The 26,022-nt window shown below is 31.3% G+C and overlaps 1 protein-coding gene across 1 annotated transcript in view; it reads left to right on the forward strand.

Annotated features, from left to right (window-relative positions):
• The window catches only part of FANCL (Fanconi anemia complementation group L), a 61,592-nt gene that overhangs the window by 6,363 nt on the left and 29,207 nt on the right, over positions 1-26,022 (forward strand). The window contains exons 2-7 of the mRNA XM_006909581.3: positions 802-860; positions 2,819-2,879; positions 5,372-5,428; positions 9,380-9,480; positions 19,102-19,198; positions 24,005-24,073. Of these exons, the coding sequence (XP_006909643.2) occupies positions 802-860; positions 2,819-2,879; positions 5,372-5,428; positions 9,380-9,480; positions 19,102-19,198; positions 24,005-24,073 (444 nt within the window). The remainder of the gene's footprint in view (positions 1-801; positions 861-2,818; positions 2,880-5,371; positions 5,429-9,379; positions 9,481-19,101; positions 19,199-24,004; positions 24,074-26,022) is intronic.

Genomic DNA, 26,022 nt, shown 5'->3' on the forward strand with positions numbered 1-26,022 from the left:
TTTATTACTCTTTTTCATTTTATACTGTTGGAGTAAAAGATTATATTTCTGTTTGTCTTTTTCTGCTTACCTTTGCTCAGATTTCATGTGTATTCTATTTAAGGTACAAAGTTTAAGCTACTTACTCATTCACTTTCTTGGGAAAGTAAAACAATATATTTCTGAGAACAGTCCTTAGTTCCGTAGAAAGATTCTTAAGTAAAATTTGGTATATTTAAATATATAGCTAGTGAATATTTAAAAGAAGTAATGTGTTGGCAATTATATTTTTAAAAGGTCTTTGAGTTGGAGAAAATTAAATATATTCTGATTTAGGAAAATATTTCTCATATTTAGATTTTTTAAATATATTTTCATTTTAAAATTTAGGAAATTGAAAATATGAAGCCAGTAATGTGTTATATATTCTTTTTTTACATTATGATTATTTTCCTTTCATATTCAAATCAATTGGAAGGAATTTTTCCCCATAAATTTATTTCCCAAGAAATAGCATTTTAAATTTCTTTATGTCTACATTAACAATTTTTTAGTTGTGTTTTTATGAATGACTTTCTCTTTAAAACAAAGTCCTTTATTAATGCATTGATTTCCCAGTAATTACAAATTTTTTGACAGTTATTTTCTCTCAAATGCAATATTCTGTTGCTTATATTTTAACAAGTATAAAGATTTGGATAAAGTTGATACCTTTTATGAAGTAAAGGAAACATTGCCTTTTCTATTTGATTATTAACACTAAGTGAACTCATAACATTAAGTGAATAATGAAAATTTGAACCTTTTCAATATTTTCCACAGGGGAGAGATTTCCACCTTAGAATATTGTTGCCTGAAGATTTACAACTGAAGAATGCAAGGTGATGTTATATACATGCATCTTTGTGGGATAGGCAATCAGTTAATCTGGTATAAACTGATTCTAGTCATTAGAGTTTTGCCTAAAATGCTTATTAGTTTACCAGAAACATTTCTGGTTTTATTAAGTCTGTGCATTTGTAAATTATTTTCCCAGTACTGAAGTGCTTTTCAAAGATGACACATTAATTCTCTGATTTTTTTTTTTTATTTAAAGCAGTAAATAGCAATATTGTAAACTTCACTAACAAGTGCTGAACTGAAGTATAAAAGGAGAATACAAAAGAATTAGAAGACTTTGTTTTCAACTTTTGACTGATGTTAATTATGTGTATATTCAGTCTGTGGCAAGACTTATAAATTCAGTCCTGGCATAAGTTAGGTATAAGTATGGGCTGTTGGTATAGACAGCCCATTGGGGAATATCAAGAGACGAGACTGGCAATTTAGGTAGCACCACAAAGCTCATTTCTGCTCCTAAATATCTGTAGGGGTAGAAGAGTGGAAGAATCCAGAGACATAAGTAGAATTGACAGGATTCTGTGACTGATGAGAAGTTAGAGATAAGAGGGAAGGGGAGGGGACAATGCTTTCCAAGTTCCTGGCTCAGATCACTAAGCTAGAGAAGAGGTTACTGATGGAGAAATAGAAGAGAAATTGTTTTAAGGCACATCAGATGTGAAATAGCAAGAGGAATTATTTAAAAGGTAGTAGTGTATTGTTGTGGCATTCGATTGTGAGACTTAGAATGGAGATGTATGTGGAAGTCACAGTAGATATGAGATTTGGGCCTATGAATATGAATAGACTTTCCAGTGCCTGCCTGTGTAGGGTGAAAAAGTAAAAGCCAGTGACAGAATCTTGGGCGTACCAACATTTAAAGAACTGGTAAATAAAAAGGACCTCTGAAGAAGTCTAACCATTGACAAGAGAAGTGGAAAATCTGGACAGTTTTCTCTGAAGCCAAATAGAGACTTAAGGAAGGAATGGTTAACAGTACTGAGTTTTGCAAAGGGATCATGTTAGATATGATTAGGTTTCATATAGTGGCAGAAGCCAGGTTGTGTTGGGTTTAAAGTGGGTAGAAAGGAAATATAAACAGTATAAACTACTTTGAGGAAAAGGAATGGCTAGAGAAGGGTGTGCAGTCAAAGAAGAGTTATAATAATGTTGTTTTTTAAATATGAGATTTGCTTGAGCAAGTTAATATATTAAAGAGAAAAACTAGCAGCAAGTAAGTTAATGATTAAATTGATGTAACTGAGTTGGTAGCAAGGGATGATGGAAAGTACATTTCGACAGGGATTTCCCGTGGACTGTTGAATGAGTTACTCTGCTGCTAAGAGAGGAGTTAGTGGTGATAATGGGGGTTAGCAGACCAAGAATAGAGGGAATCATGATCGTTCGAAAAGGCCAAGTTTGGAGAAACTCAGAGATAGGCCTCCTACTTCTAGGTAAGTTAAAGCAATTCCTAGAAGAGTTACTTACCAAGCAGTATTGAGTGCACTGGCTGAGGTGAGCCAGTAGATAGATGAACATTAACTTATTGATACTCACACAATTTAAAGTATGTATCCTTTTAGTTACATTACTCTGGAATTTGAAGATTATATTACTACATATGCTTTCTCAAATACAGGTTCTGTATATTATAATCTAAACTGTTGGTTTTCTTTAACTTGGAGAAGAATCTAGTTAAGTATAAAACTTTGGGTACATTAAAATTTAAAAAAGATATATTGTTTGCATATTTACTGATTGCAGTTATTTATACTTTGAAATAAAATTCATACTGACAGTTCAAAGTCAAGACTTTCAACTCTATCAGTGGTAAATTTTATTAACTTGTTAGAATTATGTTTGTCATTCTTTCCTATGTACATGCATGTTTGTGTTAGCATACATGTTTTTTTCTCTTTTAATTCTGAACAATGAACAAATTATTCCATTAAAATTTTAGATTACTGTGTAGTTGGCAGCTGAGAACAATACTTAATGGCTACCATCAAATAATACAACAGGTAAGTTCTCTAAAAGGTTTATGTTTTATGTTATGCCTTACTGTTAAAGTGTAAAAAAAAAAAAAAAAAAAGAAAAAGTCACTTGAGGGGGGAAAAAAAGGTTTATGTTTTAAGCAAGGATAAAAAATTACTAAATTTACTCTTTTTTAATGACCTGCTTTGCAGTATGTTTTAACAAACTATTTTAGTAGTTGCTGAATTTTATAGGTTTTATCTCTATTAGATATTTTTCGGATCCATACATTATAATGTTTTCTGTCTCAGAATCCTTAGCACATCTTCAAGCAGCATTTGTGTTGAAACTGATTTCCATCCTTGATATTTTCGGGTCATCAGATGCATGCACCCTTATCCATAACCATCATTTTTTAAGTGATTTTTCTGCTGAGACTGAACAGTGATGGTATGAAAAAAATACCAGCATCCATTTAGGAGTTTTAAGATACCTGTGGCGAGAAAGGTGTTGTAGTTCTAGATTAGTAACGAAAGGTGTGGTGGCTATCACTTGGGATCAAGTATATATATATATATCATAGGACTAGATGTAAAGGCAGCATAGGTGAAGTATAGGCAGGATTAATTTATTCTTTTTTGTTTTATAACTGGAAGTTTGTGCCTTTAACCACCTTCACCCATTTTGCCCACCCTCGAACCCCAGTTTATTCTTAATGTTTAGGTTCCTCTAAATGAGAATTCCTTTAAAGATTAGAGACACTCAAAAAACTCATTTACTGAACCAGTTGAAAATAATGAAATGCCTCTTACAGAAAAACAAATGTAAATAGAACTGGATTTCATTTGTATGTTTTTCCCAATTTGTTATATTTTCTCTATCTTAAAGGCTGGTTATTATGTATGATAAGTGACAATGATAGTCACTCGCAAATAAAGCATTACTGAACCACAAAGAAATAATAGGAGATAAACTAGTTGATTTGTAGAACGTAGACTGTCATTGCTGGCAGTATAATTACAGCAGTTTTTTGAGGGAATGTGTAAATTATTTCTTTTTCTTCCACTGCCCCCTCCTCATCCCCTGTGACTATGATGTATACTAAAGTTTGAGAAATGAATCCACTGAGATATTTAAGTGGCCTGAAAAAACTTGTTAATAAAAACTAAGCATACAATAAGATCTCTGTTTTCCTCAGCCAATTCACAAAGAGGGTTCCTAGGAAAGGTCTCAATTACCACTTAATTTCCTCTCTGCCCTCCAGTTGGTCTTATAGAACCCACTATTAGTTTGAGCATTCGTTTTATTCCAAAGTCCATGTGAATATTATTCTTTCCTTGTATCATTTTTTAACTAGTAAATATGAGTCGGGTGTGGGGGGGTGTCAGCATTCTTTTTCTGTGTAAAGCCAGATAGTAAATTTTTCAGCCTTTATCGGCCGTAAGATCTCTGTTGCAGCTACTTAACTCTGCCCTTGTAGCACCAATGTAGCCATGACGAGGTGAAGGAATGGTGTACCTACATTTCAGTACAACTTTATTTACAAAAGCAGGCATTGGCTGTATTTAGCCTCTGGGCTCTAGTCGTAGACCTTTGATATAATTTATTACTCATCTCTAATAAACCAAAGGGAGGAAATATTGTATAGAAGAAAGGAAAGTCAAAGATATGTTCTACAAACATGTGTCCACTCAAAGCTGTGTTAAGATATGAGTCATATGATTCATGCATTATTGAAATATCTTAGATTATTATCCTTTTTATATAGAGAAAGTGAACAAATTTACATGTTGACTTTGTTCAGAACTGTGTGATTAGTTCAGCGCATCACAAAAAGTAACAAAAATACAGTATTTTGACTTCAAGCAGAGAAATGATAGTTTTATTTGACAAAGTAATTTCAACAGAATTTGCTTTGCTTTGTTTTATTCTATAGTTACTTTAAGAATGAAGGATTTCTAGGAAACAGAAGCATAATTAAATATTCATTCTACTTTAGAATTTTTTTGCCATTTATTTATAATGGTTTTACCTTATTGAAAGATTAACTCCTTTTGAATTATTATGGACTTATTGTGAAAAGATAATAATTATAGGTAGTCTTTAAGGTCAAGGAAAAAAATTAAAATAGACAGTATTGATTAATAATTCTTTGCTCTAACTAGATTTTTTAATTGTATATATTTGCCTGATTTTTATATTTTCTGCTACTTTCACTATCTTTACTCCCATATCACTTAAAAAAAAATGATGTGATTTGCTAAATTTGACACTAGTCAGTGCTGAAGGAACAGGAGTGTGTAAGGTTTAAAATGACATTCTTACATAACTCAGTATATCTCACCAGAGTAGATTATAGTCTTTTCAAAATGAAATTGGTAGTAGTAGGGATGATCAGTACTCCAATTCTTATACTTTTATGATGTAGATAGAGCTAATGTTTTTTTCACATTCACATGGACCTGTATTTTATTTTGATTTCAGCACATGGAATATAATTGTACAAGTAAAATTAATTGGAAATGTTGTTTTGATCTAGAGAATGCAGCACTCTCCTGATCTGATGAGCTTTATGATGGAGTTGAAGATGGTTTTGGTAAGTACTTGTTTTTTAACACTGTTACTGTATTCTATAAGTCTTGATTGTTTTTGTAATTCCTTTAAAAGCTAATGATTAGAATTTAAAGCTTCTCAACTCCCAGACATTTAATATCCTATTTTACTGTGTACATAAATGTGAATGGTACTTTTATTGAACTGCATGAGGAATAAAACTGTGTGTAAGAACCAATTCGATTATGTCATAAACTGGGTACATTTGAAACTAGTCTTGGGTGAGTAGTAAAGAAATAAAATGTAGTCCTGGTCTTTCAGAGAATTTAACATCTATGGAGAGATTAGCTATAATACAATGTGTAAAAACAAAATTATATAAAGATGCAGATTTCTGAAAAACTAGCTTTCATTACATACATACAGTTACATATAGTAATTGATTATTCAGTTAGTCCATTATGCATAAAATACTTGATTGTCCTACAGCTATTGTATTATTTTTTAAAACTTTTTATTCCAGTTTTCAATGTACAGAAGGGGGAAGACTGTAGTGAATACCCATGGGGCCATGACCTAATTTCAACATTTTGCCAATCATATTTCTTCCCCTACTCTTTTAGGAGAGAGAGACTGGAGCATTTTAGAGAAAAACCTGGACATTGTGTACATTCTTTCATAAATGTGTAACTATATATCTTTAACAGCTAGGTGTTTTTTGTCTTTATGCTGTTATAATCCCAACAAAATTAGTGATGGTTCCTTATAGCTGTTCTGTTTGTGTCACCATGCAAACAAGGTTCACACATTATATTTAGTGATATGTCTAAGTCTCTTAATTTATAGTAGCACTTCCTCCTACTCCCACCCCTCTTTTTTTTTTATCATGCCATCTACTTATTGAATAAACCAAATTATGTGTCCTATAAAATTTCCCATATTCTGGATTTGGTTTATTAGATAGTCATGGTATCTTTTAACACAGTCTACTTATTTTTTGTAATCTGGCAGTTAGATCTAGAGGTCTCAACAGAGTTGAGTTCATTTGTTCTGTACTCCTTGTATTGCATTAGGAGGCACATGGTATCTGATAGTTCCTCTTTTAGTAAAGTTAAGATTGATCGATGGATTTAGATCCAATATAAAGTTTCCTGTCAGCTTATCATCTAATGATGGTCACTGCCTACATTAGGGGTTACAAATGGTGATTTTTCAAATTCTATCGATATTTATTAGCTGAAAATCTATGGAGAAGAACTTCTCATTAGTTACTTGGTTAATTTGAGGTATAGCTCATAACTTCTCATTAGGTACTTGGTTAATTTGAGAGATGGGATAAGTGCTTTTTTCTTTGCCTTTAAATTTTTTTTTTATAGAATACTAAGTTGATGCCTAGAAACTAATTATGACTTTTTCTTGTATCATTATGAACTTCTGAGTTTTTGTAGATTTGGTTAACTTTAATCCATTGGAATCATTATTCTTTTTGATGCTTAAATTGTACCAATTTTGGTCAGCATAAGCCCCTTCATGCTGGCTTCTGATTTCTTTTGACACAACCCACGCTTTGCTTTCTTCTGCCAGTTGCTCCATGTTGATTTTCTCATCCTATTCCAGAACAGTAATCAGTTATTTCTCCAAAGAGCCATGGTTTCTTTGTAGGAAATGGTATTTAGATGCTACCACAATCTGGAAACCGGAGTGCTTTTTGTGATTACTTCTAGATCTTTTTTGGTGGACAAAGCTAGGGAAAAATGTTTCTAGAAAGAGAATCGTTAATCATGAGTTCATATAGATATTTTCAATTCAAATTTGGCATTGTAGTGTTTTACTATTTAATTTTGTGTTTATATCTTTTTTCTATTATTCTGAAAAACCTTGATTTCTAGTATTAACATAATCATTTCTGGTCAGTCGGTCATTTAATTTTGAAAAAACAATCATTAATTTAAAACAAATGAAATATTGAGATTAATCTTTCAGTCACAGTATTTTATTTAGTACATTTGTTACTGCATTTCTGAATAAAACGAGATCTTATATTTTAGCTTTCTAAAGAAATTATGAACAGTGATGTTATTGTACATTTATGACAATGTACCTAAAAATGTAAGAATTATTAGCTTATTTATTGGAATGTGTTGTCAGTAATAGGGTTCCTATAACAATGATAAAAGTATTAATGCCCAAGTGAAATCAGTAGTTACAAAATTTATTCAGGAAACTTGGTAAATCTCTCATGGAGTTTCCTAGTAATAACTAAGCATGTAGTAGAATTTCATTCTATATTTAACAAATGAACAATTACTTATATGTTTAAAAAACTGTATGAGGTATAGGTTATTTTATTATACTTTTAGAGCAGAGTCACTGAGTACCTGCAGCCTCAAAACTAGGAAATGGTCAAGTTAAGATTTAAAACTTCTGTGAAGCCTGTGTTCTTTCTACTGCGTACCTTTGCCTCTTTCTCCATGAAGAATACTTTGCTTCTCTGCCTTTCCCTTTTTCCTGTTATGATTCTAGACCAGGAGTAATTTGTCTGACCCAAGGTAGAAGGCAGAGTTTACAAATGTCATAAACTTAAGATTAACATACATTTTTATTATCCAAGTTACTTTTTACCTTCAATATTTGTGGATAACAGTAACTCATATTTCTGAATATAATAGAAATTTCAAAGAAATACTGTATAGCTATTATAAGTATGGGAGCTATACTGACTTTTTTTTTAGGCAACAGGATAATTATAATACTAATTTATTTTTAAGGTTGGACTATTAGGCTATTTACAGATAATATTAGGTATTTAATTTGTAAAAAAAAGTGATATTCTCGTTGCGTTCTAGTAGCTTACCTTCTAATGAAATCCAAATTGACATTTTGGGCTTTGCAAACCTGCTTTCACAGGTTTTTTTTAATTCTAATTTTTTTATGGAAAGCAGTTTTAGAACTATATTAAAGTACTTTCAGTTAGTAGTCTTGATTTTGAAATACTGTTTTGTAAAACCTTTTTCTGGTATTACCTTATTTTAATAGTATTCTATCCTTGTTAAAAAGTATAAGGACTAATGGATTAAACTTACACTTAAAAGATTAAAATTTATACTTTTTATTAGGGTTACATTTACCAGAAACATTTATAATTTTTATACTTGTTCCCATATGGTTTTGTTATTTATGATCATCTGATTTTTAAAAAAAAAAATTTTTAGAGTACCTTTTGATAAACCAGACCATATGAACACCTATGTAATTTATAGATACATTTGTTTTTACTTTACAGATATGATATCTGTCTAGGTTACCACCTTTGAAGTAATTGGTATTTTCAGCCTCAGCAATCCTAGTGATGTTTGTATTGCCTCTAAAACAATGTAAATTTTAGTTTTGCTTGGGGGAACATAAACCACCTTAAAGATATCAAAGGTTGGCCTAGTGGGGAAAGGAACTGTGGTCTAGCCAGATGGCAGAACACTTGGACTTACCTGGTCTGGGAGGTATACAGAATGAAGAAAGAAATTAGCAGGTAAGTATTTATTACAGAGGGTTTTTGTTTGTAAAGATATGATTCATAACAGTATACAAATATATCAGTCTAGACTATGTGCTTAGATTTCAGGCTTTTCTTTAAAGATATCTGTTTCTTTCTGTTAAACATGTCTATAGAGGTAGAAAGATAGTGAACTCTTGGGGATGAGTATTTTTTTTTTTTAAACTTTTTTCATCTTTGATAGGCATAATAGTCTAGGAGAATATTAAAGTCTTAAGGTTGAATGGTATAATAATTGACATTTTTACATGACCTTCGGTGCAGTCCTTTAACTTTTTCAAGCCTTTTTTTTAATGATGGGGGAATGATTTAGCTGAATTTTCTGTTTTTAAAAAAGAGACACTTAAGTTAGGCATGAAGAAAATTATAAAATTGTTTTGTATAATCAGGTACAATTCATTGTCTAGCATTCCACAGCTGATTTAAGGTTTTCCTTTTAAACAGGAAGTTGCTTTAAAGAATAAACAAGAGCTACATGTACCACCTCCTCCTCCCCAGTTCTATTCAAGCCTTATTGAAGAAATAGGAACCCTTGGTTGGGATAAGTATGTCTATTTTTAAATGTTTTAGAAATACCTTTTTTTACAAATTTAAATTTAATGTATTTGTAGTTCTATCAATTTATTTTATACCTGTTTTTAGGCAGTGTTTCATCGTAATTAGAATATCTAATCCTTATGTGACTATGAAAGGGATATCATCCTAAAAAATTGACCTACAAGGTAAAATACTAAATGTAATTTGGAAAAAATAACATTTTAATGTACACAATAAAATGTTACCATATTTTCACTGAGCATAACATTATTTTAATTTCTTTTTTGTTTTTTAGTTTTATTGAGGTAAAATTGACAAAATTATATATTGAAAGTGTACATTCGATGACTTGATATACATATATATTGTGAAAGGATTCCCACAATTGTGTTAATTAACATATCCATCACCTTACGTATTTGCCTTTTTTTTTCCTGACATGTTTTCTGGTCATTTTTCTTGTTGCTGTTATGGAGGGAACAATTTCTGGAACTTCTGAATGCCATTTTCACTGACATCACCAGTATATTTAGTTTTATATCTACCATCTTTTTAATATGTTTTTATCATTGCTGTTAGTCTCTCTCATATACACACAAAATTACTATGTAGTATTCTTCATTCCTTCCTTTTTATCTCTAGAATCATTTTCCTCCTGCCTAAAGTATTCTTCTTAATATTTTTTATTGAGATATAATTGACATATAACATTATATTAGTGTCATGTATGCAATATAATGATTCAGTATACATATATATTATAGAATGATCGTCACCACAGTAAGTCTGGTTAACATTCATCACCACACATGGTTACACATTTTTTTGTGTGTGTGATGATAACTTTTAAGATTTACTGTCTTAGCAGCTTCTAAATATACAATATAGTATTAACTATTGTCACCATGTCATTCATTATATTCCCATTACTTAATAACTTTTGATCCTTTTCACAATGCTCCATCTACCTCTTGTTCGCTTTGCTCTTTTTGGGTTAACCTTTTCAGAGGTTTACACTGAGAGCTTGGGTATTTTCACTGGGACTTTTTCTCTCACAGGTGAATTCTAAATTCTAATTATGAGATTTCTACATATTCTCTCTTTTTTCATTGGCTTTCTACTTGGCTTTTTATCCTTTTATGCAGTTATGGTATTTATCAAAAGTTTTGATGGAAAATTGTCAAAATTTAGGCTGTCTCTGGCCATATTGTTCCATCAGACTCTGGCCCTTAAAAGCTGTTATTTTCATTTTTCTATCCTCAAAAGATCGCCAAAATGCTTTTTCCCCTTCTCCTCACTTGATAGTAGTTCTCTGTCTGGGCCTTTTGCCCATATCCTTCTTTTTTTGCGCTGTGCCCAGAATTGGTATATAAGCTAAGAGAAAAATAGCTACAAACTGGTGACCTACCTCTCCTCTGTGCCCGCTTCTTCAGGACCTTAGTCCTTCAAATCCTGGTTACCTTAGCAATTCTTTGATGCCTTCAAACTTTTTTTTTCTTTTCCTTTTCATCAGATTATTCTACTTGTTCTCAGTGGAAGTGTTGGTCCATCTTAGAAATGGATGTTACCTATAATTTTAAATGTACTATTATGGTGATATCGAGGACTGGTTAATGTTTATTTATGAGATTAGGCTTTATTTGATCAAGTGTCATTTCCTGAGTAAGATGTAATAAACTGTAGTATGACAATGGAGGGAAGAGACAGAGAACACAAGTAATGAATTGACATGCACTATTAGGAATTTGGTTGAAGTTATGAAGTTAGTCTTGAAATATTGATATCATGGACCCTGTCATTTGCATATGTTGATAGAGAAAAATCATGTGACTTATTTTTACATCTTAAATGTTAAGATCTTAGCATTTAGAATAGTTAAGAATTGCAGGAGGTATTTGGGAAAGGAAGAGGAAATGTTCTAGTTTCTATCCTATTATATTGATATAGTGAGTTTGAGACAGTTTTATAAGTGTATGTGACATGTTTGGGAGAATTCCAGCGATGAAAATTAGTTGAAATACTGAGAATGCAAATATGAGATTTTTAATCATTCATTTTTTCCACGTAACTGTTATTTGTCAAATGTCTATAATGTAGGGCAGTGAAGATACATAGGCAAGACAGTCTTCCTCATGGAACTTATATCTAGTGAAAGAGTCAGAATTTAGATGATCACAGTAGTAATTCTAACTGTGATAGGTACTGTGTAGTATAATAATAGGATTTCTTGAGAGCAACGAAGTTATAAGAGAAATGGTGCAAGTGTATAAAATATTTTATGGAATAAACAGTTTTAGAGATAAGTAGAAAGTAGTTTTTGCTTTGTATTATACATATTGTTGTGATGTGACAGAAAAAGGACCAGATCTCAAACTTGGGTAACAGATGAAAGCCAAAAGTAAGGATATGAGTACCTCCACTATAACCTTCATTACAATATAAATGTTTGTCTCTCCCATAGACTAGGATCATTATACATAGAAACTTTCATTTATGAAGTTTCTGTTGTATGCCACTTACTGTGCTAGTCACTTTATATAATTCTTACTTAATTCTTGATACATATTTTTATTCCCAACTTTGTATATAAAATGAATTTATATATCCGGGGCTGGCTGCATACCAGTGCTCAGGCTTTGTGTCTGAATGATGCTCCCTGGAGTTGTGCTGTGGGGCAGCTCTGCTATGGAGCCTTTAATAAAGTTCTCTCAAGTACTTGCAAATAGTTTTTATTATTTCCACCCTCTATGTGTGACTATCTCACCATGGATAAAATTGGCTATATGCAAAATTAACCCATCTTTAGAGAGTTTCAAAATTTTTTGCGAAAGATTTGTGAAAGGTGATATAGTGAGTAGGATGCATGATCGAATTAGGATATAACTGTTGTTACCTAATCATTTGTTTCATAATCTTTACAAATAAGGAATATGTTAGCAGAAGAAAAGTTTTCCACATGGATTATGAGAAGCCAGATAAGGTATGTCAGTATTTATCCAACACTATCTAGTGGAGTAAGACAATCTCCCATCAAGTGCAGTTTTTGTGACTTAATTCCTAAATCAGGTCTGGTATGCTTGACACATTGACAATAGTAGATTTCAGGGCACTCAGCTAGAACTGAGACATGAACTGTGCCGTCTCCAAACTAAAATTGCTACTTTTTGAGGCCCTGCCTAAGCAGCCGACTAGCTTCTTAATTTGAAATATCATTTAACATGACACACATAATGATTTGCATGACAAATTGATTTAAATGGATTTTCAGAATCTTAATGATTCCTAGACCGTGTTGCTATATCTATATTTTTCTTACACTCTATAATTTGTAGATTTGTTAGTGTAATAGTAAACTCTGATAATAAAAGAAAAATCTTATTTTAAGGTAATGAAGATCTTGCTGTGTTTTTAAATTACATACTTTTCTAATCAACACTATAGGATCAGGCATTATAAAAATTAAGTTAGAAAAAAATACCGAAAATATGATTGAATACTTTCCTTCTTTCCCTTTATTCACATAACTTTTAAAAATAGAAATGACACTGAATTAGTAGCTGTCTTAAATTTAATTGCTGTTATTGTAACTTCTGTACTTGTTTCAGCTTCTTTAAAGTTGTCCAAAGGGTCAGATGAAGATGGTATGACAATCGAGGATAACTTTGGGTGTTTTACTGACTTACAAAGGTCGCAAAAAGATGTCTTGATTGATTTCTGTTAACTTCTTGTTTTGTTTTACCGAATGCCTCATTTAAAACAATAAGAATTAAACAGAGTCCTTGGGGTTTAACAGAATTTTCTGTTTGGTATTAAGAATGTCTTGGAGTTAAAAGTAGTAAATACTTTTGCTCTATAGGTGAGCTGATCTACATCCCACTTTACCTAGGATAGTCATAATTTATACCTGTTATCTTGGCCCCTTTCAGTTTCAGAAGTGTTCCAGTTTAGAAGGAATTCACAGTCACCTTATTTATAGGATATCTTATGTTTTAATAATCACATGGCCCTAGATAATTCAGAGATTAAATAGTTCTAACAAGGGGGAAGTGATCTGATGGTTTTGTCCATTTTAGAGTGAGTAGAATTTAGCTATTTGACCTTTCAAATTTGTCTTGGGAAAGAGCTAAACGAGTTTTATAAAATTTGTTGTGCTGCTGAGAGATTGTCAACATATATCAACATATATTGAGTTAGAGTGATCCTCTTATTTTAGTAATGGACTTAGGCCAGTGATGGTGATATTTTCTGTAATTCTTAGTGCATTTCAAAGAGTTAGGTAACACTGGAAGAAATGGAGATACTTGTTTATATTAAATTAATTTCAATAACTAGACAAGGGCTTTAATTCTGGCTTATCAACTGTGTGACCTTGGGCAAGTATTGTAACCTCCCTGAGCCACACTTTCTTCATTTTTCAAATGAATAATGCTTAATAAGCATTGGAAAGAAGCATATGTTACTTGACTTAAATAATTTCCTGTGTAAAGTATGTATAAAGTTGTTGAGACACTAGTTCACACAAATGTGTCAGACTGTATATGAGTTTTAAGCACTTAATTAGTGTTATGATTTAGTTATAACCAGTAATAACTTTTGTTACGTAAGTCAAAAGAATATAGTTGTTAATATGATTTTCATTCTAAATTACCTTTATAGTGTTTTTTCCTCAAACATATATCCAAATCACTGAATACCTGCAAATTGTCTAGTGAAAATATTATGTTTTTCTAAATTGGTAATGTGTCGGTAGTATCTAATTTAAACAGAATTTACTCTTAGTTGTTTAAAACTTATATGTGAAGCAGTAATTATGAACCAGTCCGACAATAGCTTAATACATAGAGCACTGGCACATACATAGAAGTATAAAGCTTTTATATTCCTTATAAAAAAGCAAAAACTTACTTGAAAAGGAGCAGGGTGAGCATTTCAAGAAAGGTGAGGTCCTTTTGGGCTCTATAACTTAGGAAGGTTCTTAGGGGAGGTAATGGGATAAGCTTAGAAGGAATGTAGAAAGCCTTAGAAGGGAAGGATTGGTGGAGACAAGGTGGTAGTGGTGGAAGTGAGCAGTTCATTTTTGGACTTTGGAGTAGATCATTTGCTCACATAAGAGGATTAATTTCAGGGCCAGACTGAAGCATCTCGACTCCTAGACTTAAGGATTCTTTATACACAGATAATAGGGACTCATCGAGTATTTTTGAGCATGGAGTTGCTATGATTAAAAAGGTGCTTAGGAAGATTAATCTAGTCATGGGAGGCAGGGTAGATGGTGTAGAGAAGAGACAGGAAGTAAAGACAGCAATTAGGGAGGATTTTTTTTTCGAAATCTACGTTTGAAGTATTAATGCTTAAACATGAGAATAGTGGTAAAAGTAGAAAGTGAACCTTTATTAAACCATGAAGGTCTCCAGGCTGCCTTTTGATGTTATTACTCCATAAATAATATCTAAATATTTAAAGAAAAGAAACTATATAACTTAAGCTGTTGGTCTAAATAAGTTCAATATTTCAAGAGATATAAAGCTCATGCCTTCTGCTCTATACTGATAACATTTAGCTAGTAACAAGAATAACAAAAACCTCCCTGAAGCTTAAGTATAAATATCTTTTTTAAATGTTTAAAAAACTTAACTGTCAAGTTTAGTGTCATTTTAGTTATTCCAAGCAGAATTATAAAGAAATGCAGCAAACGATAAATACAAAGTGTTAAAAGTGTATTTTATTTCTTCAGATTTTATATTTGTGTTTTTTAGTCAACTTTAGCTAAGTAATAACATTCAAACTCCTTCTAAATATAAATTTTAAATGTGATTTCATAACTTTTAAAAAACTTGAGCTTTCTGATGATGAAAGTTTTCTAAATTATTTAAATGAATTATTTATCTTATTTAAATGAGTAAAAATTATTTATTTCATATTCTCTAAATCAAGATACCCAACTTAACAGTAAAGCAGAACATTTGTAATAGACTTTTTTAATGAAAAACTGATTTTTATATTACTTGTAAGAGCTTATTACTGTTTTGTCCCCCTTCAATATCCGCTCCGTAGACTGAACACTAAGATAGTCTTTCCTATTGTGAATAGATAGAAGTGTGTCCTGTTAGTTAGGGTACAGGCTAAACAGCTGTTAACAAAGAGAACCCCAAATCCTCAATGTTAGAAACAAGATAGAATTTTATTTACCTTTCATTAGATGTTCAGAGGTAGGCAGATGGTCAGGAGTAAGTTGGTAGCTCTGTTCTACCAGGAACCCAGGTTTCTTTTATTTCTCAACCATCCACTGTGGCTGCATTGTTCAGAATAGTAGCTTCTAGCCACATGTCACTATTGGCATTTATATTTAAATTAAATTAAAAATTCAGTGTTGATACTAGCTACATTTTAAGTCTTCCATAGCCTCATGTGGCTAGTGGCTACTGTTTTAGACAGTGTGGATGTAGAATACCTCCATTATCGAAAGGTTTCAGTGGCCAGAGCTGCATTCTCTTCTGCATGGTCTTTGCCGGCTTATATTGGCCTGTCTCTGATCTAGTCTACAGGAAGGGAGAGAGAGGTGGGTGGTGGAGAGGGGAAGGTACAGTTTTGCTCTCACTATTCCAGAAGATGCACATATCACTTCTGTTTGCAGACTATTGACCAAAATTTAGTGAGATGCTGATATCCAAGAGCAGCTAGGAAGAGTTGGTAGCCAGATGGAGTGTGCCCTGCTGAAACTTGGTATAGTAAATGTGCTGTGGAGGCAGGGGCCCTATTACCAAAAGGAAGACAGGAAGAAGAAATACTGGATCTCTGGTGGCAATGTAGGTCACATGTACTCAAGGTAGTAATAATCACAAGATTTTTCCCTTTCCCCAAAACAGAGTAGACAGAAAGCCATATGGGTAAAATGTTTAATTTTAAATGACTAGGCTAAGATTAACCTGAAATTATAAATCTTTTTACTATTTTGTTTGAATGACTTCTTAAAGTTTTAACAAAATTAATCTTACCATTTTGACTGCAAAGCCATATTTTGAGCATGTCACTTTCTCTAATATATTACTTCCATGTCTTAAATTGTGGAAAGATAATAATCTTTTGTTTGTGTGATTAGAAACAAAAGACTAGAACTTTTGTCTTATTTTATAGATGTTCAGTAATGATTTTGAACATTTTGATGAGCAGCAACGTGAAGTATGAAAAGTACTATTTGGGGATTAGTTGTTCCATCTCTCCACCGCTTCTTGCTCTGTGTAATATTCATGGTTATAACTATTTAGGGCTCATTGTGAAAAGGAGCAGGCTTTTCCCACATCATTTCCATTTTCATTCTTTGAGAGAAATACTGAACTGTTCATGTTTACAACTTCCATATTTCGAAATAATATGCCTACATTCAGTGTTGCTTGATTTATCAGTTTTAGGAATTACATACTGATTAACTACTATAATAAGAGGATTTAGCTCCTATACTACCATCTCTCTCCCTTTACTATTCTTTTATTTTTCTATTAGGATTAACATGTCTTAAACGTCTTTCATGTCCTTTCAATTAAAGATGTGTATCTCTTACTCTCAAATTAGCGGTTACAGATTTTAGCGTTCCTAATTTTCCCTCATACCTTTCCCCTTCATCTCAACTTTGTCATCTCTTTCTTTCAAATTGCAATTGTCAAATATATTTACATTAGTTTCTGTAAAGCTTTTAGCTTTATCTGTTGCTGGACTTTAAAAATTATAACTAGTAAGCAGTTTGATTTTTTTATGACTACATAAATATTTTTCACTGAAAAGTTAATGGTAGAGCAATCACAATTTTTAACATAGCTTCATTGTTTATAATTTAAAATTTTCTTTTCCCTTTTTGGTTTCTTGTATTTTTAAAAATTTCCCCTTATTTATTAGTCATACCCTCTATTATACTTTCTTTGTTTCTTCTTTGTTTCTTTCTTCCTTTCTTCCCTCCCCTTCTCTTCCCTTCCCTCCCCTCCCCTCCTCTTCATTTTCTGCCAGCTCTTTCTCTCTCTCCTAGAACCTTCTTTCTCTCTCTTGATGTGTTTTGTCAGCCAGTACTCTTCTAAACTTTTCATTTTTATAAAATTTGAAAATTAGCTTTAGTCGATGCTATTCCTTCTTGTTCTTTTTGTAACTATGGGTTTGTGTACATCTTTTAATTTTTTTTTTTTTTTTTTTTTAGTGGAGAGGGGATATAAATGCATGTGTTCATCTCAGCATCTCGAATTGGATTTTTGATATTTTCAGTGTCAGGTGCCCATGTATCTGAACCTTAGAGTTGTATTGATAAAACATGTGATAGTCTCATGTTCTAAATTTTTTTGAGAGGGAGGGAGATTTGTGATGTTTACAGATATAGCTGAAAGAAATTAATGTTTAACCATATATATAAAATCATATTCTTATGTAAAAAACATTTTTTCTAGAATATTTTTACTTTTATATGTTTTCTAAGACCCTGGACTTTTTATAGATTATGATAAAAATTTCTTCCATTAATAAAGATGGTTTTATCTTTTAGTCTATTGTTGAGGATGTGTGTCTTCAGATTTAGATCTATTTTTCATTACAACAGTGTTCTACAACTTTATAGCCCAGCATTTCTTGAAATTGACCCATTTTACCATTATATCTGGCCAGTGACCAAACCGCATACAGTGATGTTAAAGAAATGTTCCTTGAGTTAGGAGGCTAATGTTTGTTCTGAACCCTAATGGGTCTTACCATCAGTCTGGGTGATAAGTCGTGCAATACTCTTAGGCTACTTTTTATCTTTACAAGAGAATATTATTGTAAAAATGTCAAGAAATATCCACAACGCCCAGTTCACTAGTAAATATACTACTAAATTTGAACATATTTGGCAGTTGCTTATGCTACTCAAGGGACCATAGTTTTACAGAATGATATATTTCAAAGTGTATTGGTTTCCATTGTAGAAAATGCATGCATTTAGAGTGACTTAAAGCTAAAACAGTTGTGCTTGTGCTATATGTTTAAAATATTAGTCATCTTGAATACATGCCCAGGTTAAGTGTCAGGAGCTATGTAACGCACAAAAAGAAAATTTATTGTTAGGAGACCAGACTGTACCTGTGCTTATACAGCATTTTCCTTGTAGGATCAATTTGAGTATATGAACTAATATCAGCCAGATTTTTGTACAGTAACATTGATAATAAAGGAAAAGTTCATTGAGGAGAAAAACATAAAGGAAGCATAAAAGCCTCATACTGTATGAAACTACAGAAATGGATCAAAGAGTTTGACAGGAAGTTTAATGTGTACATAAGTAGAGGCTGACAGGAACATGCTGTGTATGCCAAAGGTTCTGGTGATGAAAAACCGAGACATAGTGCTCACTGACCACAGCATGAGCCTTGACACACATTGTAAATAATCCAGAGATCTGTGACTGCATTAAGCACTAGGCTGGTGTATTAATGGCAGTAAATCTATAGCAGCATAAAGGGCTGGCATGCAGACATCCCTCTGATTAATTTTTGTAATGGATTAATAGGAATATAATAAATATTTTCATTTCGAATCCTACCATCCTCCAACCACCCTCCCCCTTCAGTCCTGCCCTCCCCCGGTGTGACCATTTTTTATTCTCTTCCACTCACTAGACTTGTATATGTGGATACGTGCTTCAATACCATCAAGTTAAAAGCTGAAGATGCTTCTGGTAGAGAGCATTTCATCACTCTCAAATTGAAGGCTAAGGTATGTGCTTCGTTTAACTGTTACCGTGGTCAGGAAATACTCTGTAAATGACCTCTGTGAATGTTTTCAGTATAAAGAAGTGCTAGTTGCTTCTAAAATGTATATACACACATTATATATTTTGGAAAGCCTCAAAGAATTTATTCACCAGGTTTCCAAAAGCCTAAATGTAATTTCTTGTCACTATTTTAGTTCAAATTTGATCAAAATATAGACTTCATAATAAAGAAATATTGCAAATAAGATTCGACATCCTTTAGGTACCAAAATGTCATTTTTGTGACATTCTATATAGAAAAGTTGGAAGTTTCCACTATCTCAAGTAAAGTTCTACTAAAGGTCTTTTGTCTTCAACTTTTACTATAAATTACCTTGGTAGTTCTTATTTCTGACCCCACCCTTACCCCCAAACACAGACACACATGTATGCATACTTTTTATTTGTTCATTTTGGCTGAATTGTTTTTTACTTCTGTTATTTTAAGAATTTGCAAATATTATGCCTCTATTTATAGAATTCTTAACAGGCTAGTGATCTATAACTACTTACTATTGGCACAAAACATAGGTGTTTTGTCTTTATATTTTAGTTCTAGATTGTGAATTTTGAGAAATAAGTAGAATAACTAAGTGCAACATATTAATCATTTATTTAGTAATCACTAGGGAAACATTAGAATTTGAGAAAACCAGGACATCTTTTTTTTTTATTGTTCCCTGGAGTCATCAATCAACTCTATTTCAGAAGATTGTAGTGATGAAAAGATCAATTGTGTTTGTCCTTTTTAAAAATGTGTCTGGCATTTAAGCTTTCCATGAGAGAGAATTAATATATAAAGCTGTACGAGGTGACACAGAAATGTTGATATCTTATAGTGCCTCTATATCAGACAAGTTGAGAAATGACTCGTTCTCTCTCTTTCTCACACACCGAATGTTTAGTTATAATTTTAAGATTCATATGTGATGTGTTAAAAAAAAATTAGCAGGACAGAAATCTTATTTGTAAAAGAAGTTACATGGATATTTTTTGTTAAAATGAAAAAAAAATTTATTTCCCCTTTTAGTTTTTAAAGGTGTGCTTTTTTTTAAGATCATGAAGAGAACTGCCTTTATCCTTTCAAAGGTCACATACTGCCAGTGGCAAGGGTTCTGTCATTTCCTTCAAAGCTTTTTGTTTATAATTTGTACATTGGTAAAAGTTGCTTTGCTGCTATGAAGACCAAAATGAAAGATTTTAAATGCATCCTGTATTGATTCAGGTTTGTTTTTTTTTTTTAACAGCCTAATATTTTTAAGTTTTTCTACTTAAGAGATAATGCTTTAAGTCTACACTGCTTATATCTATACCTATAAGATTTTGTTATTAATTCCAGTTAATGATGTTCTTAGTAGTATTGAGAGTGAGGTTGTAGCCTCTAGTCTGTTTGCTTTTTCTTATGCCTCAACAAGGTAGATGAGGTGACACTTTTAATATTTCTCTGGAGAATATTTTTAAGTGTCAGTTTTTGCAGCATCCATAGCTGCAAAGCACTGTTATGGATGCCCTGGCAAGAGAAAAAGCTTTATTTGAGTTAGGAAGGAATTAGGAAGAAAAAAATCGTTTTTTAAAAAAAATGACAGAGTGGAGCCGAATGAATCTTATGTTGGTATGATTTAGTAGTCTTTAATTATCTGTTTATTTCAGTTTTCGTAGAGACCATAGTTGTCTTTTAGATGTGGCAGTTGCTCTTCTACGAATATTTGGTTATGGGATTATCAGTAAAAAATAGTGATAGCTGAATTTATATGTTAAGAGTATATAATATAAAATCTTAATCCAAACTAAATTTTAAAGAGTCAAGCTGATTTTTTAAACAACCCTTAAAGCAGGCTTATTTTTGTAAATACACAAACCTTAAGACTGGCTTATTTTTGTAAGTACACAAACCCTCTTCGTGATATTTTTTGATATATAGTAAAGAAATGCATTAGTTTTATTATTTTTATTCTTGAATACACATTTTTCATCCTTCCACTCCCCCTCACTGTTTCCAAAACCCACAAAGAAAACAATAGTAATTTTGACTATTCTCCCCCTATTAAAAATAATTTAAAAAGAAACATAATAAGGAAAATGGTTGAATTGTGTTGTTTTTATAGGTGTATTTTTATTCGATATAGTACATCCTGAACAGTGGGTTGGAATTATTCTTTTCTTGAAAAAAGTAGCTGAGGGTTTCCTCCGCTTTGGCCAAGATCATAACTACTAGAAAAACAAATCACAGATGTGTATCAGAGGCTGGGCACTCTGTCTCTGACTGCCTTTTGTGATCTGCATTTGTATGTATTCACTTATGGGAAGCCTTACTACTTAGATGATCCAATCACAGAACAGTCTTGGTTAAAATTTTTCTTAGAACAGTATACATTACAGTCTGAATATATTGCATGTAACAAAAATATATACTTTTATAATTTTATATTGTATTCTTTGATTGAATTGTTTCAAGTAAGATTTAAAAAACTATTTTAATTAAAAATAATTACTTATTTTTCAATTAATATTACTTTATGTGGAGCTTTTGTTGTCAATTATACTTCTAAAGTATAACTTTTGGCAATTAATCTCTAGTAGTTTTATATATACCTATACCTACTTACTACTGAAAACTATCTGAATTTTGGTAGTTATTTTACAACACTGTATTAGTTATCTATGTTGCAGCTAGTACAAGTGATTCTGAAAATGAATATCTAATTAATAACTCATGTTAAATCATCCACAAGTATGTAAATTTGTGTTTTTAGGTTTTATGTAACTATATAAAATTGATTATATAAATAAAATTGATCTTAAATGTAAATATAATTAACACATAACTACATATATACATTTAACTTAGATATACAGTAAAGCCATCTACACATAGATGAATCTAATTATATTTGTGTGTTTGCATAATTACACAAAATATATTTGAAACATACAGTCATCTCAGAAACTAGCTCACATTTATGTATATTGGATTGTATTATATGTATTATAACCTGCTTTAGTGTTCAACTCTTAGTAGATCTCTCTGCCATTACATACATACCATTTACTATACTGAGTCCTACTTAAGTATAAGATCATATTCTCTTTTAACATAATGAGCTGTATGTTTTTAATGACTTCTAAAGTAATAGATACTTGGTTTATCTATTCTAAATACCATATACATTTCATTAACTTCATACTTTTACTCAAATTGATGATTTGTTTAAGTTAGTTGATACTGTTCATTGTCAGCATCAGTAGGAGATAAATAACAGTAACTCAAAGTAAACTATTCAATTTTTGACTGTGGAGATTTCAAGTGTGGCTTATTAGTTTCATAGAATCTTAACATTTTAGAAAAGAGATTTTATAACGCTTTTGGTCGAATTTCATCATTTTTACATATAAAACAGCCAGAGAAGTTTACTGACTTCTCCAAAATCACAAAAATTAGTTAGCAGAGCTGAAAACCAGAGAAAGCTAAAGTGTCTGCCTGCATTACTTTGAAATAATCACGACTTGTAAAAATGGCATACAAATTATTTTTCCAGTGATTATTGCAGTTACACTCTTACATGCATCATCTGATACTTTAATTGTCTAAAATAGAGCTCCCTCTTTAATTTCAGCCAGACCTTTTTTTCTCCAAATTAGAGCATTGTTATATTTTTATATCGTTTCCTATATACTTGCCTTCGTTATCAGTTCTACATAGAATCCATTAAGTCAGAGTGTACGTTAAGTTTGTTTCTAGCCAGCTGAATTAAATGTTAATTCTTTTCAAAGCATTGACTTCAGATGAAGTGATGTTTGTTAAATTCTATAGTGATAATTTTTATCTTCTTTTGCTTATTCAGCAAAGTAGTGAAAAATAAGCTGGAAAAAATGAAAGTATAAAACTTATTTTAAACATTGTCAAATGAAAGAAGTTTTCCTAAAACTAATTTTCCATTTTAGCTTTTTAATGGCAAATAATGAGTATTTTTTAGTTACACATGACTTTGAAAAATCTAGAATTGGATTTTAGAGAATCATGTAGTATTATGTCTAATAACAAAGTTGATTTTAAGAAAGACATTTTGTTAACTTCAAAACTTGATTTGTCCTTATGACTCACTTTTTGTAAAATTGTTGACTTAATTTTCTATTAACTATGAAAAAGTTTTTCTTGCTTAAAACTACTACTTTCGTCTTTCCTTAATAAGCCAGAGGCATTTTTTTAAAATTAATCTTCTTGCGGATAGTAATTGCTTAATTGTGGAAAATACTTTTTCAAGTTGATAGTTGTTTATATTTTTTTGCATTTCTTGATTCTTTTAAAAGATACTACTTCTTTAAATAGTAATTGAGGTTATTTGAGATTAAATTTTAGATGGAAAGGAAACTAATATCAACTAGTTTGAGCTCTCATTTTAAAGAAAAAGAACCTGAGATCCAATAAAAATGAAAAGGACAACAGAAAGTAAAAACAGAAGAAGAAATTGAAATCCAGTGTGATTTAATCCTCAGATCACGTTAGCAGCTGACCCAACAGTGACTTAATTCATTACTCTTTACTCAAAACTGATTGCTTTGTTACCTCCAAGTCACTAAACTTTGTACCTCCTGAGCATAACTTGACTATTAATCAGTTCTCGACATCTCTATAATAGAATCAAAATATTTATAATACATTTGCATTTATAATACTTTTCCTAATATATGCAGTTTTTTTTTTCCAAAAATCTCTCATGTGAAATTGTCACATAGAAGCAAAAATGACCTAATTTTGTGCTTTTTCATAGTATCCTGCAGAATCACCAGATTGTTTTGTGGATTTTCCTGTTTCATTTTCTGTTTCCTGGACACCACAGGTACATTCTAAAATTTATTTTAAGTAGTTAAAAAGCATTTTATATTTACCCGTAGAGTGGTCATTATAGGTTATATTCATTTTTAAAAAATTTTCTTTAAGCATTTATTTATAATAAATGTGCTTCTTTTATATTTTCTAGTAGTTAGTGTTCATTTTCTCTGTGAACGCGCACACGGATGCACATGTGCACACACACGTAAACACACTGTCCAGCTTTTAGATCTTTATGCTTCATTTTAGATAAACATGAAGAAGCTCTATTGATAGAAATTTTCCTTTAAATTTAAATTCTAAAAGATGCTTTATAGGGCAGTGAGCAGTAAGTAGAAAATTGGGTGAAATTTTTCAGATCGCTAAAACTTTGAACATTGGTGATATAATATCAGAATCGTTTTCAGAGGAGAAAGAATTGTGACTGATAGTATAAACCCTACCATTTCAACTCAGTTTTTATTGTTTTAAAGTGTTTGTCCTTTGTTCATCCTTGAACTTAGACTATTTTCTTTTTGTATATGCCTTGAAACATCATACTTTGAATATAGAATATAGGAGATCTTTCTGATGCTCCTGTCAATTGAGTTTCTCAGTACATTGATGATATCTAACAAGATAATGTATTTAGAAGTGCATCGTAAACTGTAACGTGTAGGTTAAGGCGGTATGATTATCAGTAGTACCATCATCAACATTATATGTGTACAGTTTCTAAAAAGCTGGCAGAACGGTCTTTAGGTTCAAAGAGTAACCTAATGATGATGGTCATGATCTTTTCACTAAGTAAATTGTGCCAGTTGATAGCAAATGGTGAGAACATGTCTATTCTTATGCAAAGAAAAAATCCTAGTAACATTTTACAAATAGTTTCTGAATAGAGGCTACCTATATTTTTTTAATCAAATTTTGATAAATTCAATTAAAAATTTATGCTTACATTTTAAATTATAAATATATAAAGTAATTGTCTTATATAAACTTAGTAAAAACAAAAAAAGCCTAATAGGATTAGTCTTGTGAAGATTGAAATGCCATTTTAACTATACCTATATATTCAAAAATTATTTTTCTCATTTTCTTTAAAAACAAAAAAGTCTTCCTTCTTCCAATGCAAATTAAGGAAACAGCAAAATAAAGGAAAGGAAAAACCCAGTGATTTGTTTCTGTCATTTTGTTATATATTATAAATAAGAAGTACTGTGTTGATTTTTTAAAAAAGAATTGGAGTTACATGTAAATTGTATACCTTTCTTGTTTTTTAATATGCATGGTCTGTTTGGCTCTATAAGCTTTATCTGTGTTTTATGTGGGATCATGAGATGACATTGTACCTCGGATGTACTACTCTTTTCATATATGCTATTTCTAAATTATACTTTAACATTTATCAAAATCCAAGGTTGAAGAATATGTTTTTGATGAGTTTCTTAGTTTTTTTTTTTTTAAATGTAGATAACCATATAAGTTTTCCCCAGACTTTAATCTGTGAAAAAAGTTTACATCTCCACAGAAAGATATATTTACCTTATTCTTGAGATTTAACAAAATTAGTTTGTGATGCTGCTAGACTGGAAAATCTTTGAAGCCAATTCTTTTAAAATTTTGTATACCTACTTAATACTAGCTCAAGTGCCTTGCACATATAAGCATGGAATAAGTGTTTATAATACTAATTCAAATTCAAGTTTTAGATTTAATTGGGTCACACAATAAGTTTTCTGTTGTACTAGCGCCAAGAAAATAGAATTAATTAGTAGTAACTGGAATGTCGCAAACTATTTTTTAAATTTTAGAATATACTAAAATTCTTAGCAAAGTACAGATAAAAATTTGGACAACTTTTTATCCACAACTCACATTTGACAGATGTTAATATTTTGTCACATTTTCTTCAGATATGTATTTCTGTCTTAGAAATAAAATGTTCTTAGAGCAACTAAGACTTAACCCTCT

The sequence above is a fragment of the Pteropus alecto genome, unplaced genomic scaffold (assembly GCF_000325575.1).
Source record: "Pteropus alecto unplaced genomic scaffold, ASM32557v1 scaffold131, whole genome shotgun sequence".
NCBI lineage: Eukaryota > Metazoa > Chordata > Mammalia > Chiroptera > Pteropodidae > Pteropus > Pteropus alecto.